The sequence below is a fragment of the Halyomorpha halys genome, unplaced genomic scaffold (assembly GCF_000696795.3).
Source record: "Halyomorpha halys isolate HHAL.00 unplaced genomic scaffold, Hhal_1.1 Scaffold102.1, whole genome shotgun sequence".
Lineage (NCBI taxonomy): Eukaryota > Metazoa > Arthropoda > Insecta > Hemiptera > Pentatomidae > Halyomorpha > Halyomorpha halys.
The window spans coordinates 595,085-617,439 of record NW_027113828.1 but is presented as its reverse complement, the minus strand read 5'-3'; the positions used below and the strand labels follow the sequence as shown (position 1 = coordinate 617,439).

The 22,355-nt window shown below is 32.1% G+C and overlaps 1 protein-coding gene across 8 annotated transcripts in view; it reads right to left on the bottom strand.

The window, feature by feature from the left end:
- The window catches only part of LOC106677535 (juvenile hormone acid O-methyltransferase), a 29,100-nt gene extending 7,619 nt beyond the window's left edge, over positions 1-21,481 (bottom strand). Inside the window, exons 1-7 of one of the 8 annotated variants that reach the window (XR_010844461.1) lie at positions 21,425-21,480; positions 16,859-17,090; positions 9,084-9,288; positions 7,819-7,994; positions 6,829-6,964; positions 5,616-5,751; positions 1,309-1,466 (exon numbers count right to left, since the gene is read on the bottom strand). Coding sequence is in view for 6 of the 8 variants with exons in the window: in XM_014415536.2 (XP_014271022.1) it covers positions 3,909-4,081; positions 5,616-5,751; positions 6,829-6,964; positions 7,819-7,994; positions 9,084-9,269 (807 nt within the window). In the remaining 2 variants the exon portion in view is untranslated. Of the gene's footprint in view, positions 1-1,271; positions 1,467-3,813; positions 4,082-5,615; positions 5,752-6,828; positions 6,965-7,818; positions 7,995-9,083; positions 9,289-12,228; positions 12,875-15,259; positions 15,817-16,858; positions 17,091-21,424 lie in introns of those variants that run through there. The other 7 variants (XM_067051140.1, XM_014415536.2, XR_001342607.3 and 4 more) reach the window with 7 other exon arrangements.
- Positions 21,482-22,355: the final 874 nt, after the last annotated feature.

The following is a 22,355-nucleotide window of genomic DNA, read 5'->3' as shown; positions in this document are numbered from 1 at the left end:
ATATATCTCTCCATGTCCTAGATGATATATCTCTCCATGTCCTAGATGATATATCTCTCCATGTCCTAGATGATATATCTCTCCATGTCCTAGATAATATATTTCACTTGTTACATACAAACAACTTTTACTAATAAAGTTAATTAAAGCGAATTGTAAGACTTTTGGGCTATAAATGGGAAGATAAAATCATGGCTATTATGAAACAACCTGTCATATGAGGCCGTAGAAATTGTAACAGTTTTACTTTTGTCTTTTTCAAACAGGTTTGCATCAGAATCTGTTGAAAGAAATCAGTTTACGAATACTTCTTGATTAATTTACAATTATACAGGTCTAAATATTAAAGTGTTTCGTACTGTACTCAAAGTTTATGAGAAAAATCTGCTCTCAGTGGTATCAAGTTGTCAACGGAACGTACTAGTACAAGTGCCCAAGAGGAGAAAAAAATCAGATATTTCATCCCCAATTTTTTATTACTTAAATGGAAAATACGTATAATTAGTAGTCTAAATTGATGAATTTGCCAAGTAAATTTAGGGGGAATAAAAAATGGTGAATGTATCAAAACATTAAAAAAAAAATCATTTTTCATTCGGAGCTGTATATAGTTAAAGCTACCAACAACACAAGAAAATCTAGTAGAATATTCCACATAAAGTGGAGTAAATTTTCTAAAATATGAGGCCTAATATTGCTATTTACATGCAATAGTTCCCGAGCTACAGTTTTCATATATATACTGAAAAATATAAGCAATATATACTGAAAAATCTTATGTAATTTTCATGATATTTGCTAAACTAAATTGCTTTCTAGTTAATTTCATATGCAAAATTAATATTCATTGGCCAATATCATGAAAACTAAAACTACGAAGATAAACGTTGCAAACTACATTATAGCACATTAGACTAGCATTAATTTGAGTGCTGGCAGACATTAATGTACGTCTCATGGCTTCTCAAATACAGATTTTCTACAATAAATTCATTCACTACTGATATTTCACAATATATATTTCGAACCTAAACTATTAGGAATCTATATTTAGCAAATTTACTCTACTTTAAATGGTGGTGTTTTAGGTTTTCAGGCTTTTGGTAGTTTCAAAGAAATATATCTCGGAATGAAAACTTAATTTTTTTTAACGTTTTGAAACAGCCGCCATTTCGTATTAGCCCTAATTATACTTACTCATCAATTTTAATTATTAATATGACGTAGTCTTGATGAAAGAAATAAAATAATGGGGTGAAATACCCGACTTTTTTTCCAGGTAACTGTTGCACTATAAAGACTACTCACCATTTTCGGCAGGTGTGATTTGGGCCATTGCGATTGCCATGTGGGCTTCCATTTCGATCATACGCGCTTGAATCATCTTCTTCATTGTCTTCTTCGTTCGCTAAACGGCAAAACTTCCTTGAATTTTCTTTCGAGATTTACTATAAATAAGTTGGAACCTAGACAAAAAGTCACTCATAAAAGAACACGGGTTACTAAACTTATTAACGGATTGCTTACAAACTTATCTCAGAAAAATGTGAGGACCCTTTGAAACTATCTAGATCCCCATGTTCTAAATTTAAGAATCATGCTTGAGAGAGGGTCTAATGCAACTGTATTAAATATAATCAACATTGATAGGAATATAAACAAGTTGTTAAATGGACAACAACAATGGCTGTATTTGTTTACATTTGCTCCTTACTGAAATGCCCAATAGAGCGCTGCACTCTCCACAGTTAGCTCTGTGTTTCATTAACCGTCCTTAGAAGGTTTGACTTTTTGTTAGTTCACTATTTAAAACTAGTTTATCCTATATTATTATTCTAATACCATCAATTACTGTCGGCTTGTATACTTTATATGGAAATACACTCAGGGAATACTTAATTACTAGAAAATTATTTAGTTAAAAAACAGATAGTCACGTTAAAAAAAAACTTGAATTGACAAGAGCGAATAATTTTAATATTGTTTTTTTTTTTTAATTTATTAATATTTAGAACAAAAACGAAACATTTAGAAAAACAACGAGAATAATTTGCAACGTTAAAAAAAAGAAAAAACTGCTAGAACAACGAAGATAAGTTAGTTTTTTAATATCAATTATAAAAACTTTTGAAATTAATCTAATCCAAAATACAGAAAAAGCATCGATGTTTCAGAAACATCCATGTTTTTATGAATAATGATTTTATCTATATTTAACAATTCAGAAACATTATTATAAAATATTAAGATGAAAGGAATATGGTCCGGGTGCGGTCAAAAAAAAAAAAAAAACTCAAATAGTAGAAATATACTATTTTAATGAGCCAACGTTTCGCCCCACGTTGCAGGGCTTCTTCAGGGCTAAAAAAAGATACAAACACATAGTTACATAAGGAAAACAAAAACATAAGTGTAAAATAACAGGGGTATTATTTTACACTTATGTTTTTGTTTTCCTTATGTAACTATGTGTTTGTATCTTTTTTTAGCCCTGAAGAAGCCCTGCAACGTGGGGCGAAACGTTGGCTCATTAAAATAGTATATTTCTACTATTTGAGTTTTTTTTTTTTTTTGACCGCACCCGGACCATATTCCTTTCATCTTTACACACGGTCAACCAATAATCTTCCATTATAAAATATTCTATCTCCTAACACAGCTTTAAGTTTTTACTTAACGGATTTAAGATGGGTACCCATAGGGATTTAAATAATTATTTTTTACTTTTCACACCACTTTAGTAAATTAGTAGATAAATAATCTTAATCTGGTATAATATTCTGTGTGCAATTTTCAACGAATATTTGGTCATTGGTCTACCTCTGAGAAGTTGGCACCCCATTATCTAAATATTTGAGTTCTAGAGTGCTCAATTATATACAGAAATATTCTTTTTTTTTTTAAAAACATGAAGAATACGATTCAAAAATGCGCGCGGCAACCAAACATTTTGTGCAACTTTGATACCCTATAATTCTTTTTGATATCAACTTTAGAACTTTGATTATTAGATATAATTTGTAGACCTGAGAGTCTATTCCCTTGTCCGAATTAGGATTTTGTTGCTGTTCCTTTGCAAGGTCAACATTTAAACTATTGATTTAAAAATCTATATTACTAAACTAAGGACGAATAATATGATAAAAAAGGAATATCCTATGATTGTCATTACATCCATGTATTTGGGAGCGTAGATGTTATAGACCAATGTATTCGGATAAAAGGGACATTGTTGGTATACCGCGACCAGGACGCGATCTGGTCTTGGTTGCATTTCCTTTAAGTCTCATTTTTCTTGCTGATTTCAATAATCCATCAGAATGAAATCAGCGTCCAGCAACGTCGATATCATCAGTAATTCAGTAAAACAAGTCGTACTGAATCATGCTCAACCAATAAGACCACAATCTTTAATGGCATTTTCTAAAGCTTAATCGAAGAAGAGACATGCCAATGCATCTCCCCACCTCAGTCCTATATAAGAAGTGATTTCTTCCGATCTTCTTCCCCGAATCTGCAGGATGCATCTCATTTCTATCATAATGGATTTCAGCATTCTTATTAGCTTTTTACGGTTTTCGAATTCTCACACTGCCAACAGGTTTTTTTAGGAATGATGTCATAAACATCCTCTAAATCAACAAGAAGATGATGCGTATGCAGATTATCTGACCAATCATGGATCGTCCTTTCCGAATCACACGTTTTAAGCATCTTTAAGGTGTGGGTTAAAATTTTCTTGTTCGATTACAAAGGCGCAGTACTTAAGATATAATAGATAAAAATCTTATTTTGTTTATCGAAAATAAAAAATACAAATAAATAAGATATTTATTGGCTCGAATTAACAACTTGTATTATTTAAAATTACTAACGTTGAAAAGTTATAAAATGGACTAGTTATTAGATTAATTTTTCTTAGCCGTGACTACGAAGAGGTTGCAATCGACAATGATTCCCCCGTCCTCCTCGAACCCGAGATAGTCTTGCTGCTTCAACACTTCGTCCAACTCCCCGATCATCTCAGATTTCATTTCCGCCGGTATATGGCGCAGGAATGGATTAATCGATTTTACCAATTCTGAAATCAATAATAGAAATGAATGAGCATTATTTAACGCTATCTGAATGATAAAGGCATGTGTATTACTTTTTTGAAAAAATAATTCTCAACTTTCGAAGAACTGTCACTAAATCTCATGTTATTGATTTGATTAATTTAGCTTTCGAATCATTTAGAAATGTAATCTATCAAATTAAATTTTACTATGTGAGAAAATTTAATAGATTGCATTATGTCTGAGACAAATCTATCGTCCTAATTTTTATTCAATACCAGATCGGCCTGGTGGCCCTTCCATGGTTAATATAATGGTAAGATCTTTTATGTTTAACAATGGTGGGGGGAGGGGAGGAGGTAGTTGGTATAGTCTGATGCAAAAAACACCTCTAACTATTTACAACGCTATAGATATATAACAATCGTGAATAATAAAGATGAATTATTATAAAACAAAATTAAATAAATAGATAAAAATGACAATTTTTAAGAAAAAAATAAAATAAATAAAAGTTAATAATAAAAACAATGTCATTAATAGGTTTAATAAAATAAAAAACTGAATTCTAATGGGGAAGAAAACGAATAGAAAAAAAATAGTAATAATGAGAAGAATAGAAATATATAATTTATAACAGACTGTCCTGCAGCAGCCTGGGCTTCAGTCTTCAGGATGAGGTTGGGTTTTTACCCAAAGGAGCTGTTTTAACTGACGGTAGTTAAGTAGTATATTGGGAGTAGAACTTCATGAATCGTTTTTGGATGTGATCCTCTATTGACTTCATTTGTAATTCCTGAGGACATTGGCTATTTCTTACAAACCAAGGAGAATCCAATGCAATTCTTTGTTTAAAAAAATATTGTAATTTTTTCCTTTTCGTTAATGATGCCGCGCCCCAGACTTCACAGCCATACATCAGCAGTGGCCTGAGAATTGTTTTAAAAATAAGGATTGTTGTTTCTGATTTCATTTTGGATTTTCTATTTACGATGGGATATAGCTTTGTTAACCTTGCCAAGGTTTGGGTTAACTTGCAGTTGATACGGTGATTCTTTGTAAGGCGGCGATCAAGGTCAATTCCCAGGGTTCTTACTGTTTCACTGGCAGGATCCCATTGCAGAATTAGTTCCAGTGGGTGTCATGGGTGTCGTGGGCGTCTGAGTACTTGAGACTTTGAAGTACATTTTTCAGTGTTCACACTAATCCCATATTTAGTGAAGTATTGTTCTAGGTCATTAAGGTGGCTCTAATGTGTTCTAGCTATTATTATGCCGCTGTGTTGTGTTGAGGGAAAACTGCTGTATCCTCTGCGACGGCGGTATGTGTTGACTGGAGTATGTCATGAAGATAGAACTTGAACAGAATGGGAGAAAGGCCCGAACTTAGTGGCTGGAGTACCGGTATAGATTTGTCTTCTTCAAAGTATGATTTGTTTATAACCTCCAGACTCAGGTAGAGGACAGGGAATCACTATGTAATAATGTTAATAATAAATGTAATATATTGTTAAACTATCAGATATGATTAATTACCTATCAATTACATATTAATTACCAATGTAAGCAGTCCATGAAGGGATCCGGTGCTTCGTTGTCTTGAGATAACACTGAATGTCTTCAAACCCAATGGATTTAAGCAAGTCTGTATAGAATGAAGTAGTGTCGGCTGTTGTACAAAACCATTCTATGTCCTGAAATTAAATAAAAAATTGGAAACATACAATCTATTGTGGCTCTTCCTTTTAGAAAGATATTTTATATTTTTTATATATGAAATATAATTTCTATTTTTAAACCAGTTGGAGCCTAATTTTATTGTTAACTAATGCTAGTCCTAATGCACGTGGAGAACCACCCTTAATAATTTCAGAAATGCTATTTTTAGATACAGTGTTATGGTTCAAATCACTGTTTTAATCACAAACCTCAAGTTTTAAGAAATATATCGGCTATCGTGCAGAAGATGCAATGTACTCTCGCATAATGTGTCAGGTTTAGTACATAGGCATCAGTGGCCTAAATCCTGAGGACAAAGATAGAAATTGGTCCGCCCATTCAGGAAGTAGTTTTCATTTATTTATTGATTTTCAAGGTTTTTAGATAATGAATCCGAATCCGTCCTCTATTCGAAACAAAGACAGTGAGGATGTTTTCCGAAGATCATCGCTGAGTGCCTTGTGACTTTGGTGGCAAGTATAAAAAAAAAATAATTGTCGGATAGTTTTAGGGAAGAGGTACGAATGGATTTTTTAAACATGATTTTTGGGTTCTACGCATTTTGAAACGTTAAATTCTCAAATTTGTTTTTCATTTAATTAAATTACATTTAATATATTTCAGGAAAATGATATATCTGTATGTCTCATTTATAAAAGAAAAAACATATAAACTAATTAAATTAAAAAACAAGCTGTGGGTAGCTCATTGGTAAGGCACCATGCTACAAATTCTAAGGACCCGGGTTCGAATCCAACTGTGGCAGATAATTACTTTCTGTTTCAATGTTGTCGTGAGACAGCCCCGTGGATTAGGTAGCCTGCCAGTCTTCTAAAATTGATACTCTTAACAGGTAAAAATCTGAGGAAATCACCTCTTTGCACAACCGTTAGTCTAGTAACAGTACTTTATAAGAAAGTACTGCACCCCTAACATCTCTCCATGGGTAGTAGTGGTACAGAATTTTTTTTTATATCAAGAATCACATGAACAGGATACGGAACAATAACTAAAAATGAAGACAGAGAGTTGTGATTATAAAAAATGCATACCTTCATAAAACCATTCCACTTGGGCGACTGTTTCAATATCTCGAAGGCGTTGTAAATCGGATTCTGAGGCGTGAGGAAGGCCAAAAGAATTTCACCTTCCGGCTTCAATAAGGTGTAGACGTTTTGCATCGCTTGCCTAAGGAACCAACAAATCCTCAATTCTATGAACCGGCTTCAGATAAATAATTAGCTTTAGGATATATTATTTGTTGCAAAATTGAAAAACTCGTTAAACTTCGTCCAACTTTTTTTTTTTTTTTACAGAAAATGAAAAAAAAAAATTTTAAAGAACTTATGCTTCGAGTTGAATGCTTGAGATTCCAATACCATGAATACTTTTTTATAAAAGAAGTATCTATATACACTTATGTTTATGTATGCATCCAAAAAACATTTTTGAAGAGATTGGGGAAAAACACCTGAAATGGTATGTATCATTTAATACATAGGTATACTATATAAAGAGAAAGTCGGAATCAAAAATTGTCCCCTCCAGTGTGGTAAGAATAGATTGGTTATCTGTTAATAACAACTTGTCCCATCCAATGTGGTTACAATAGATTTGTTATCTGTAAATAACTACCTCCGGACAGAAATAACCAGGATGTTGGTTAAAAAAAGGAAAAAGAAAACCCAGAGCACAAATTGTCAATGATGATAAATCTAGAGTTCCATTTCCTTTTCGATCAATTGGTAAATGAAATAGTATATAATAAGTTATAAACTGTTTGAACGTAAATTTTAAGAAATGATATGAAAACGATTTACATTTAGCCAGGATAGCAAATCTAGTCATCAAGTTTTTTTAGGAGCCATTTTGAAATCGATATTTTCGTCCTTGGAAACATTTATTTTTTTTCCGAGTAAATTAAAGAAATTATCTAAGGGAGGAGGGGGGATGGTGAAAGAAGCATAAATCAGAAAATGTGCAACAACGCATAGAAAGTGGGTAAAATATTTTTTAGTTTTAGAATTGATTGAATACTTTACCTGTGATCTGTGACCCAATGTAAACAATAAAATGAAAATATTTTAGTGAAGGATTCATTTTCCCAGCCGTTGTTCAGCCACTTTTGTTGGATATCAAGTTTTTTAAACGTCAGTCGGCCATTTACAACGTGCCGTTTACACGTTTCCAGCATCCCGTCAGATATGTCACATCCCACCTAAATAAATAAATAAAAAATCAATAAACATTTAATGCTGTTACAAATCGTTAATTTTTGAAAAATATTGTATACCTGCATTCGTTTCCACTGGTCTATAAAAAGAGTAATTTTAACCCTTTGCACTCGTTTATCTAGTCTGAAGGGACAACGTAAGCCTAGCATGGCCCCTAGAGGAGACTGAGGGGACATAAAAGTTTATTAGCAATTACCGAGAATAAACTTATTCCACCGCATTTTTTTAAAGAAACGCATGTTTTCCTGTAGTTTACTAATAAAATGACACCAAAACAAATCAGGGTATCATAAGAATATCAAGATGCATGATAAATAAATCAACCGCTTTTACGTCTATGTGTATACAGAATGTGCGAAGTGTATTTACGACGGTCTCTAATCCGTTGAGCAACATGTAGAATCGGAGGAACAAAGGTAGACGAGTGCGGTTCAATGATATAGGCAACTTGATAAGGTAATACACAAGTTTACAAGAGCTCAGATCGTACTGAAGGTGTCCAATAGTAAAGATCTATGCAGTAATAAGATAAGATAAAGATCTATGCAGTAATAAGACAGTGTTGAGATTTCGTAATTTCCAAACCATTTCTTTATCCTTTCTTTCATGTTCTTTTAATTATTATTTTGTTTTTATAAAAATACCAAAACGACCAAACAGTAGTGAAGACGATTTGTGATGCATGAGCAAATCAACCTGCTATGCATATTGGGAATTGCTTGAGAATTTATCCTACTGTAGAAAATTGGGATATTATTTTTCTCGTAAAAATGAGTCTTCAATATCCACAAATACATATAATACTTACTTGGTCCTTAAGTTGTTCTATATAATATCAAGATTCCAGGATGGCTTCGTGTAGCTGCTAGGTAACGTCCGAAATGATGTGCAAAAAGTTAAGCTAGTCCGAAAATAATAATTTTGAAATTATTTTTTCTAGCTCTAATTGTAGCCTGTTTTATTTTATAGAACATTCCGTTTACATTAACTTATAATACTGACACCAGTTTGATAGGAAGGTCCCAGCTGTAAATATATTTTAATAAGACATCATCATCATCTTCATGACTAACCAATACAGAGCCCTCAGGAAGGGAGGGGAGGATGACGTTGGCCGTGGCGTCGCCTGGACCGCAGCCGATGTCCAGGACTCTCTCCTCTTTGCTCCAGCGGAAGCTCTTACGGTGGGCTTCCAAAATCTCCAAGGTGTCCTTACCTGTCACGTTGTTATTATTCACGAAATTTTCAACCAAGTCCATTTGAATGGATTATCTGTCTCTGAAACAAAAGAAAAAATTCAAAATGTAAAAACATTGTGAGAGTAAGCTGCCTATCGATTAGTGTGCTGAAGCCGCCTATCGATTCTTGTGCTGAAGTAGCATTCACAGACAAAATGTTGGCCCCCTTCTATTACACTAATCCTCTCAACCTCAGCGAGGTAGTAAGTAAAATAACGGTACAAGAGTCTGGTGGCAAAAAAAAGAAGTCAGTTATGTCACCCCATTTTTTTTATTACTTTAATGAAAACTAGATATAATTAATATTAAAAATTGATAAGTCTGCCAAGTATTTTTATAAGGAATAGAAAATGGCGGCTGTTTCAAAATGTAAAAAAAGAATTGTTTTAATCGGAGCTCCATGTCTTTAAAGCTACCTACAACACTATAAAACCTAATAGAGCAAAGAATAGAAAAAAAAATAGAATTTAAAGAAGAGTAAATTTGCTAAAATATGATTCCTAATAGACCTATTTACGTTCAATATTTCCTGAGATATAGTTTGTTAAAAAGCAACATTTCATGAAATATATATAAAAAAATCAGTAAGTTGTGAATTTATTGTGGGAAATCTTTATCTGAGCAACCATAAGAAGTAAAGATGTCTATTAGTACTCAAATCAAAGCTAATCTAATGTACTATAAAGTAGTTTATGACGTTTATCTTCGTAGTTTTCATGATATTTACTAAAATATTTGGGACTATAGTTGGCAGACTCAACTATTAATCATACATAGTTTTCATTAAGGTAATAACAGTTTACTATTTATTTTGAAATATAAAATTCATCAAATTAAATTTTCCATAATGTTTACATTATTTTAAAGCATTGTAAAAAAAAATCCATTTATATTTTGTAATGCCTATATATTATAAACATTTTTATTTTCCATATTAGTTATAATAAAATAACAAATGCAATTTTCTATAATATTTACATTATTTTAAAGCATTGTAACTCACAAATGTATAATTTTCGAAAATCTATATGTGTATATTTTTGTTTACTTTTTACAATACGTATTTTTACTGGTTAGAACCATATTTAACGTTTTATTCATCAATCAGCTAGGAAAGCGCATTAAAAACTTTTGAAATATTTAATAATTTAAATAAAGTAATTTGTACCCAAGTTAAGTTTCAAAACACCCCTTATTGTTTCTCTAATTCCTACGTTTCGGCCAACCCGGGCATCCTCAAGGACAATATTAAATATAAATTTACACCTCACATCCACAATTTTAAAACATTTTGCAGGTTATTCTACCTAGATCATTAATTTCAGTTCTCATCATTAACAATTAATTGCCGTATGAGACAATAAAACAATGGGAAATCATAATAATTTATTATTAAACTTGTCTTAGCTTGTGTTTAATTTTGTTAGTTTTCCATTATTTGTTTTAAAAATTTATTTATTGATATTTACAACTGTACATAAAATACATTAAGTAAATTTGAGGAAATCATAATGGTATGGTACAAGCATATAGAGAAACTACCCATCGGTAGCACTCTAAAAACATTTTTACAATATAAGGTCTCAAGGTCATCTTCTTTTCAGACGCCTTGGAGGATTGTCCGGAATAAAAGAGGAAGCAAGATTAGAAACTAATGGGTTTGAGTAGTTAGGGAGTTTGTAATTGATCCCTGGTTCGGGATGGATCGGTTACAAATGGAACATTAAGGTCTTTGTGGATGATTTTATTTGTGACAAGGTAGGGAGCATTTAAGATTTTGGATTGTAATGATAGGATACGAGAGGAATTCGAAGGTTTAGTGGAGCCCCAAAGCTAAACGCCGTATGTTCAGATAGGCTTTATAATTGTCATGTAAATCAGTCTTTTGTAATGAATTGGAAGTTTGGACCGTTTGTCTAGTAAGTGCTGTAATAGTCGGAATCGACGTGCAGCTTCCTGTCTTTTCAGTCTTGTGTAAGGATTACGACGTAGGGTAAAGGTAATTTGATGCGATTCGTTGGAATTTATTTTAATCCTCGACACCATTCTTCGAGGGCTGTGATATAGGATTGAAGAGTTTGGGATGCAATTAAAGGATTATTATCAACAGCGAGCACACATGTGTCATCGGCATATGTGGTGAGGATAGTGTTAGGATTGGTTGGGATGTCTGCTGTATAGATTGCGTAGAGGATGGGACCGAGGATACTACCTTGAGGATCACCAGCGGACTGAAAGAAGAGGGATGAATAGGAACCATTGTGGTTTACTTTAAATAATCTGTCAGTGAGAAAGGAACGAATAATGAGAAAGTATGTAGGAGGTAGGAATTTACGGAGTTTGTAGGAAAACTGGTTGCCAGACTCGATCAAAAGCCTGTTCTACATCGAAAAAGACTCCCACGCAGTACATTTCGCGCTCTAAAGAAGACGAGACAACGTCCACCACACGAAGACATTGCTGGATAGTGGAATGAGAGGTTCGGAATCCAAATTGGTGATCTGGTTCATTAAATTTTAAAAAATTAAATTTTAATTACAGATTATTTTATAACAGTAGTACTTTATTATTAGTCTTATCGTACAATATAAAAAATATTATATGATGATGGTGTTAAGTTATGTAATTAAAAGTTTTAAAATTTAATGGAAAAAGCAATAAAATAGGATGATTTGAAGGAAATTAATGTCCTGAGCAGGATAGCCTGCGATAAAAGTTTTTAAATTGTTGGATGCGAGGTATAAATCTATATTTAAATTTGTCCTTGAGGATTACAACGTTGAAAATTTAAGGAAATAATAAACATTGCTTTAAGATTTAACTTGGGTGGAAATTATTTTATTTAGACAGACCCAAGACATCACCAGTCTCAAAAAAGTGAAAAGATGACAACATTATGGATATATGTTTAATCGTCTTTTGAAAACTTTAATTATTTGTAAACATTATTATTAGTTATGATATGAATGTTACAATTTACCTCAATGTCTTTAATAAACAGTTCCAGCGATCTTCTCTCCTATCAAATCTATTCTATGTTCATACACTCGACAAAGTTATCGCAATATACGGGCACAATGACTGAACAAACTGATTAAGGAAAGTTTATAGGAGAATTTTTTATATAGAATGTGGTTGGGAATTCCCTTCTCTTCATTTGAATCAGAAACAAATATCAATTAATCAACTAATTACTCCCAAGACAAATAATGAGTTCATTTCGAATTCATTATCAAATCAAATTCATATGGTGAGGTAACGCTACGAGTAGAATGATAATGTATATAATAGTTTAGTTTAGTTGTGTATAATAGTTTAGTTTAGTTATATATAATTTAGTTTTATTTTAGAGAAAAGTTAGTTTGTCCCTTCCTAGAAACTTAATTTAATGCACTTGAAAAATATTTCTTCAAATTCAAACTATATTCCTCAGGCCCTTGGGGACCAAAGGGTTCAAGAAAGGTCTTTTCAGGAAATATTGAGGTTTTGTATTTCCAGTTCAATCCAAATGTACGGGCTTACCATCGCGGGTTTTAATACGGCATTAGAAAAACAACGAATTTTTTTTTTTTAATTATTTATTTAATGTAATTTACAACTGTACAAAATAATACAATAGGTAAATATGTAGTATGTTTCATATACACTGGAAAATATTGGGAAGGAACCACCCATTGGTGGTACTTCAAACATTAATTTGAATTAGAAGGTCCCGTGGCCATCTTCTTTTCAGACGCCTCGGAGGATTATCAGGGATTGTTAAGGATGAAAGATTAAGAATTAATGGGTTAGGATGGTTATGGAGTTTGGAATGAAAAGACGCATATCTGTTTTGGGTCAAATCTGCAACGAATGGGATGTTAAGGTCTTTGTGAATGAGTTTATTTGTGACGTAATAAGGAGCATCAAGGATTTTACGTAGGATTTTGGATTGGACGTAACGATTGGATGGGGGAAGAATTTGATGGTTTGGTAGAGCCCCAGAGCTCAATTCCATGTGTCCAAATTGCTCTGATTATTGTAGTATATACTAATTTTTTGTAGACAATGGGAAGTTTAGAGCGTTTGTCAAGTAAGTGTTGTAGCAATCGAAATCTACGAGCAGTTTCTTGTCGTTTCAGTCTTGTGTGTGGATTCCAATTAAGTCTCTTGTCAAGATGGAGTCCTAAGTATCGAATCTGTTCAACAGGCATTAGTGGTGTATTTAGAAAGGGTACTGTAGGACAGGAGGGCAGAGGTTTACGACGGATTTATTTTGATTCTCCTGTTTTTACATCATTCTTCAATAGACGTTATGTGTGCCTGTAGTGTTTGTGATGCATTAGTTGGGTCGTTGTTTACAGAAAGTATACATGTGTCATCAGCGTATGTTGTTAGGACTGTGTTAGGGTGGGTTGGGATGTCAGCTGTTTAAACAGTATAAAGAATGGGACCTAAGATACTACCTTGAGGAACACCGGCGGACTGAGAAATGAGAGATGAGTAGGCTAGGTTATGATTTACTTTAAAGGTTCTATCAGCAGTGAGGTAGGAGCGGAGTGGCACCAGTGGAGTATTTAGAAATAGAGGGTAGAGGTTTACGGCGGAGTGTAAAGGTGATCTGATGGGATTTGTCGGGATTTATTTTGATTCACCAGTTTTGACACCATTCTTCAATGGATATTATGTGTGTCTGTAGTGTTTGTGATGCATTAGTTGGGTCTTTGTTTACAGACAGTATGCATGTCTCAGCAGTAAGTTGTTATCAGGACTGTGTTAGGGTGGGTTGGGATGTCAGCTATATAAACCGTATAACGAATGGGACTTAAGATACTACCTTGAAGAACACCGGCGGACTGTGAAAAGAGAGATGAGTAGGCTAGGTTATTTTGCAATGCTAAATCGGAATTTCAAACCCATAAAGAAAAACGCATACGGTAGTGATCACCGTGTAATATTATATTTTACATCTAATGTGGAGTGATAAAAATGGATCATAAATTATTGAGTTTAACTGATGAAGGACACATTTTACGAAAAAAACAAATGAATAAGGTTTGTGTCAAATCATCCAGGCTCTAACCGGAGTTCCAATGTCATATCCCCCCTTAATATATCGATTACTACAATAATTACTAGTAAATTACAATTATACAATTTGAGCAAGGAGGCGTACCATTAAAAGAACAGTTGTATAATTTGCAAAATTGGGGTCGGTCCACTGTTAGACTTAGTTTTCTAGAAAAATTCCTTCCATAATTTCAAAATAATTAATTATTTAATTTAATTTTTACCTCGGGTCTGATAAATTAGACTCTATGAACTGTAATATTATTAATGCTCAGGGCACTGGTATGGATCGATAGCCGAAACACTTTTTAAATAATATTCAATGCTATCGATAGTACTATCGAACTATCCCTAACCCTACTGGTCAAGTTGACACATTTCCGATATTGAGATAATCCACAACTGCTAACATAATCCAGCCACCTAAGGTGTCATCCACTTTTACTGAACTGCATTGGAGTTCATTTGCTGCTTCTAGTCTACATTCCACTGCCTTGCTCTGAGAGTGCATCTAGCAAAAAAAGATTGTTTCTTTTATATAAGAAGATGGTCAGGGTTGCGGTCAAAATGTATGCATGGGTTTTGACCGCAACCCTGACCATCTTCTTATATATCAATGTTTACGGTCAACTATATATACATATATACAATATTGTGTCTTTTAGTGTGAATTTGACGTATTCCATAGGCGGCTTATCTGTGGCAGATCATAGAGGCACCGCGGTAGAGGAAGTAACCCCTCTCTACGGTACTAACTTTGAAATACATCCATTTCAAAATAAAACCAAACCTTTTTTTTTTTTGTAAGATATACGACTATTAAAGCAGAGAGTTTCTGATACACCCACCTCGATCGGAGGACAGAAGCTTGCAATAGTATTCCAATTTTATACTGTACTTGCAAACTTATTATCCTCACCCTCCCAACAAAAATAGTTTGAAAGTGTTAAAGGCTAACTTACCTACCTCAATTGGTCTTAGCTGATGATGGGAATAATACATTATTATAGAGTTCTTATCCTTATATATGGCTGTGGTAGGGGAACATGGAGTGGGGGTAGCCGCTACATTCCAATAAACAATTAATTACGGAACTGAATCATTAAATGTTGAGGAAATGCCTCACGAATGGTGGAAACTGCTCTGCTAACACAAGGGACTGACTCTCCTTCCATTATTTGTATTTTAAACAATTTAGATTTATTATTAAAAGGCAAACAATTAAACCTGAAAAACTTAAGAAGTATGAATTTATTGTTTCTCTAAAACAAAACCCTACCACACGACTGTCCTCACTCTACTCTTTTTAATATGATTGCAGAAAGACGGATTCCACATCGACTCTGCCATTTTCATTTGACAGGTTCACTTTTTAGTATTTACTTACTTTTATTTAGTAACCGATGATTTTATGTTGGTTTCAAATAATAAATTAGCTAATACAAAGACATTTTTTTTATTTCATAAATATATAATGTACAATATTTAGCATATTGTTTTCGGATACCCCTTTGTACAATACAAGTTTCTTCATACTAATTACTCTAATTTACATTTTGATAAAACAAACCGAAGGAAAAAGAAAAAAGGAAAACCTTACTGAATTAAAATAAAATACGTAATATTGAATAGAATAAAATTCGTAACATTGAATTAAAATAAAATACGTAACATTGAAAAGAATAAAATACGTAACATTGAATTAAAATAAAATACTTAACATTGAATAGAATAAAATACGTAACATTGAATAGAATAAAATACACATCATTGAGTAAAATGAAATAAGTATCATTGATTGTACTTACAGAAGAAACTTACTTTAAAGAAGTTGAATTTTTCTGATAAAAAAACACGTAAAGTACCTACAGTAAACGTTATTTTTTTTTTATTTACGTTGTTTTAATTTTTAATTATGCAAACATAAGATAAGATTTCAAAAAATTAATGGATGTACTTAACAATGAGGAATATTAGCACTTGAAGACAGAGAAACCCGAAACGTATTTAGAATATTGATAATATTTAAAAGCAAGTTTACTTTTTCACCTCAACATCTTAACAAAACTTTTCAATTTTGTTTACGTTTGTTAGTTTTTAATTCTAAATACACTAATAGTTGTTAACCTAAATTTGCTGAGAAAATGAATTCCCTAATCTGCAAGGCCCCTAAAGTATTGAAAATATTGTTCTCCGGTCGAATTATTCAACAAATCTAAAACTTTCAGAGCAGAAAATTCATTTGAATTTGCGTTTGGTCACAGACACCAGGCAGACCAATTTTCTTCCTTAATATTTTTTTTTTCGTTTTGGTCCCCGATGCTGGTGTAGCTCATCAGTCAGACATCTTTAATGATTAGAGCTGCATCCTCTTTATATTCAGCCTGTCCTTCATCTCACATAAATCTTTAATGTCCTTCTCAAGGCCGAACGGCTGATCGCAAATGGAATAGTTCTATTTCTACAAAATTGTTAGTGATTTTGTAATTACGTGATTAAGTGCTGCTGCCGTGTGGCCAAACCTTGACAGTTGCAAAAAACATTTCCTTTTAAATACTCACATTCATTAAAGGTCCTGAGAGGCGCCGCAAAACCCATTTCCAACTTCAATGACGCAGGCCATTTTAGAATCTTATTATCTAGATTGCCATTATTATTTTTCAGCCATCTCGTAAACTGGATTCTTGGGTCAACTTTTTTTTATGTATCATATTTCCATTACAAATATTTGCACAGCTGCACGTACAGTTGTGGTTCCCGTAGGTCCCTATAACCTATAACCTTCGTTAACACCTAAAAAATATAAAGATATATCAGTCCCTACATTTAAGGTTTACTCAGAAATAGAACAATAAATATCTGAATTATATTCATTTTGACAAACCAAAGGTATGAAAATATTTACATTAAAACCAACATATCACAAAACTAAATTGTAACCTGGAGGAATCATGTATGAATTTTACAATGGTGAAAATAGAGCAAATATAGACAATTAATGACAGCAAAACGTAAATAATTGTCAAATGAACAATTTACACAGAAAACATTTGTATTTATTGAAATAACAAAATGTCTTGTCTTTGAGTGGCACTAAACAAGGAAAGACGTCCGAAACTGCAGCTAAAAGTGTGAGGGGATAATGGAGCATTGCAATGTGCAAGTAGAGAAGTGCACTAACTGCAATTCTGCCCTGAGATCTCGTTGCCAGATGATTGCACGTGCATCGTTTTTTGTTTTTGATTAATACATATGTTTTAGGCATAGTTCCATTCTACTAATTATATTCAGTTATATATAAAACTTCCATAAAAAACTAATTAATAACTATATTATTAACAAAAGAAAGGTGACAATTCCTTATAAAGAAATCTTAAATATGGAATTTACAAATAAATGAACAAGATAATTATTTAACGTTAAACAAAATAATACCTAGCCAATGTTTATCGCCAACACGCCTAACCATGAGTTGTAGACCACAACTACAGTTTTGTTAACGAAAATGCAAAAATGTAGTTTATGAAATCGGTTTTCCACAAAGATAAAAGAGAGAGTTTACACAATGGCGCCAGAGAATGTATGACTCAAAAATGGCCTCGCAGACCGTATCCCTATTAAAAACTCAAATAAAGATGTTCCTTATCTCCATTTTAGATAATTTAAATCATCTTCTGGAAGAGGAAATGTTCGGGAATGGGTATTAAATTGCCTACCTACCTTACACCCGACAACTTCACATCGATCAGTTGATAATACGAAATGATGAAAAAGAGCATGGCCCCTACATGATGAGGAAGTTCTTCGAGCAATATGCAGCGTAGAAGTGAGCGAAATAAAACCAGAGTACGTGGAAATGCAGAAACTGTATCCTTGAAGAAGTGGAAAATAGGACCTAAGAATTTAAATATCTTGGCTGATGGTTTAGAGAACGTGGAAGCTCCTACACAAATATCGAAAAATATAAGAGGAAGGAAACCTGGAACCTTGAAATGAAAACCTGTCTTGAAATAAACAGGTTACTTTAAAATAAAAATACTTTTTTCATTCCATCGCGGTAAATGTCAGCCTAAATGTACCTGCAGGATGAAAACAAGTTATTAGAAATACACAAGGACTTTCTGAAGGAATGGAGGATATATGCCATTACTAGGCTTAAAATAATAAGATCAGGGGATATCTACATCAACAAGCAACGGTCGAGAAAGGTATGGCATCTAAAAAAGAAACCGGAGAAACGGTCTTCAAAAATAATCATCGTCTAACGCCGATAAAGAAGCGAAACATGGAAGTCCCAAAAGAGATGTTAGGAGGATGTGGAGGAGGGGATGGCTTCCAGGTAGGAAGAGTTTGATTTTGTCCATTATGGAGAATGATGAGCTATTTCGTACGCCTTGGCCAATGTCAATAGATTATTAATATCCGTTCAAAATAAAAAGTAGTTTTGTTTTTTTTCTTAAAAAAGAAAGTGTTTTCAGTGTTAATTTACTGAAGCCCAACTTAAAAGTCCAATTTACAAAAAACATAGGAAGATAAGAACAAAACAATAGGAGGTGGTATTGATCGTACCTCTGGCCCAGACGACAAGGAGGAGTAGATGCGGTCAGCAAAGGTACACAAATAAGCAAAAGTTATTTATTTGTGCCGACGTTTCGACCTGAATTTCAAGACTCATCAAGGTTGAAAAACAAAACAAGATAACAACCTCAGACCATAAAAATTAAAATAAAATAAGAAACAAACTTGATATTGTACATAAGAATCAATTAAGTAGATAGCGGTTCAATATTACTAATATCAGATATATAATATTGAAAAGGTCAGAATTATAAAAAACACAAGAAAAATGGAATTTGCGAACGAAAATGTCAATGATGATAAATTGAATTTGTATTAAAAAAAAATGTGAATAATGTAAAACTACAAATATTATTTTCAGGCATTTTTATTATTAATTCAATTACTCATTATTTAAATTTTTTCCACACCTTTCATTATGTTTAATTCTGTATTTACTTGAAAACTGTTTTTTCAATTTTTTTTATCGTTTGATTTCTATAGTTCTGACCTCTATAATATTATATTTTATCAAGAGTTGGTATCAATCAACTAACATCTCCTTAATTTATTGTTATGTATATTTCCAAGTGTGTTTCTTATTATTTTATTTTTATGTTTATGGTCTCTAAATTAAGGTTGTTAATTCTGTCTATCCAGATGGTTTAAGATATCCGATATGGTCTTTTGCCAACTATAGTGGCATTCATAGTATAGATTGATGGACTGATTGATAGATTGATGGACTGATTGATAGATTGATGGACTGATTGATAGATTGATGGACTGATTCGAGGCATAATACCTCTATGCACCGTGAGATATTGATTGAACAATCAACAGGTGAAAAAATGCAGTTATCTCGCTCTAATTTTTGATTACTTTAATGAAAACTATATATAATTACTTGTCAAAATTGATGGGTCTGCCAAGTATAGGTAGGGGAAATAAAAAATGGCGGCTGTTTTAAAACGATTAAATTTTTTTTTTTTTCATTCGGAGCTCTATATCTTAAAACGTAGCAACAACACAAGAAAACCTAAGAGAACGTCATTTAAAGTAGAGTAAATTTGCTAAAATATGAGCCCTAATAGAGTTATTTACATTAAATAGTTCTCAAGATAGCTTTTTAAAAAAACAATATTTCATAAAAATGTTGTACAGAATGTATTGAAAGATCAGTTTAGTAAATTTATTTTGAGAAATCTATATTTCAAAAACCATTCGACGTACAGATGTCTATTAGCACTCAAATTAAAGCTAGTTTAATGTGCTATAAACTAGTTTATGACGTTTATCTTCGCAGGAGTAGTAATTTTCATATTTGCTGAAATAAATAGATTTATAGTTGTTCGGACAAATTTTCATGTGCCAAATTTATATTTATATACAAATATCTTAAAAACTACTATCCCTACGAAGATAAGTGTCATAAACTACTTTATAGTAAGTTACATTTCCTTTATTTTAAGTATTGGCAGACATATGTACGTCTTATGGTTCAAGACATATATGTTTTAAAAAATCAAACATTTTATCCGAACAACTAGAAATTAACATTTTGTGAATTTATTTATATATTACAAATATCATAAACATTACTACTCATACAAAGATAAAGGTTATAAACTATTTTATGGTAAATTTAACTAGCTTTAATTAAAGTGCTGACTAACATCTGTATGTCTTATGGTTTCTGAAATAAAGTTTTTCATAAATCAAACTTATTGTTTGAACAACTATAAATTAATTTATTTTAGCAAATATCATGAAAACTACTACTCCTACGAAGATAAAGGTCATAAATTACTTTATTGTAGATTAAACTAGCTTTTATATGAGTGCTAATAGATATCTATACGCCATATAGTTCCTAAGATATAGATTTGTCAAAATAGATACACTAATTACTAATCTTTCAGTACATTTTTATGAAATATTGCTTTTTAAAAATTTATATCTCGAGAACCATTGAGCGTAAATAGCTCTATTAGGGCTATTATTTCAGCAAATTTACTCTGCTTTAAATAATGTGTTCTTAGGTTTTCCAATATTATTTGTAATTTTAAATATATAGAGTTCCGAATGAAAAATATTCTTTTTAAGGTTTTGAAACAGCCGCCATTTTTTATTCCCTCTACCTATACTTGGCAGACTCATCAATTTGACTGGTAATTATACATAGTTTTCATTAAAGTAATAAAAAATTGGGATTAAATAACTGCCTTTTTTTTCTTCCCGGCTCCTGTACTAATTGTTAAGTCTCTGTTCTCAGATTACTCTGTGTCCAACGATTGAAAACTCCAAAATGATTTAAATCTAAATTTATCTCCCAAGATAAGAAAATAAAAACTCCTTTTCTTGCTTTATCTTTATTCTCAGAATACCGTACAGGAAGGTCATAGGCCCTTATTTATTAGATGTTCTAATTTTCTGAGGTTTATATTTTAATCAAAATAAATAATATCTTTTAGAATCCCAACTTCCATCTTTCCTGAATAGAGCATCGGCTGATTAATCATATATATATATATATATATATATATATATATATATGATTGAACACTTACCTTCATATTGGAGCGATGCTTGTGAACTAGTTGTTATGGACGTGTACAGTGCGATCTTGGCCCAACCGCCAAGCAGGTTATATCGTTTCTGAACTAGTTAGTAGCTTCATGAGTAAATTTGAGTTTGACCTTTATGATATTAAGAACTGCTATGAATCTGTAGTGTTTCTTTTATAAGTTTATTTATCATAGAAAAATAAATATAATATTAATGGTGATAATATATAATATTAATAAATCATTGAAAGAAATATAAACATTTTTTAAAAATAAATAGTGTTGACAGTTCAGTAGTCTAGATTCATCCAAATTTTTTCTCTTTAAATTTTCATAAATATATTTTTATAGTGCGAATGCTAATATAATCTAAAACGTAACTAATTCTTAGTAACATACTGTTTTGATGCTGTGAATCAATTATATTAAAGATAACTAAATTACATTAGCGGTATCCTACACGTTTGGCGCCAATTGGCAATTTAGGTGAGAGTTGCCATTTTTTCTGATAGTCCCCACAGCTCTGCAAGTAATTTGATTTTCTGTCAAAATGTTGGTGATTTGGCTAGTTTAATTCTAAATTAATATATTGACGATCTTTAAAAAGAGTTCTACTAACTTTATCTAGGATTATAATCTTAGGGGTAAGAAATTGTTACTTTTATGGGTCTGATAAATAACTGATGTACATAATTATGTTATATTATATATTCATGCACCTTATTTAGATATTTACATTGAATAGTATGAATATACAAGCTGTGCATTCTTATTCAAGATGATTTAGTTCTGAATTATAAAATTTCAGGATTTAAAATTCTAATTATTTCCAACTCCAAAAAATTAATAGCAAGATAATTTAGAGCTTTGATTTTAAATCTTTTTACAAATATTTTAATTTTGTTGCTTTATCTTTTATTATGTTCTATATTTG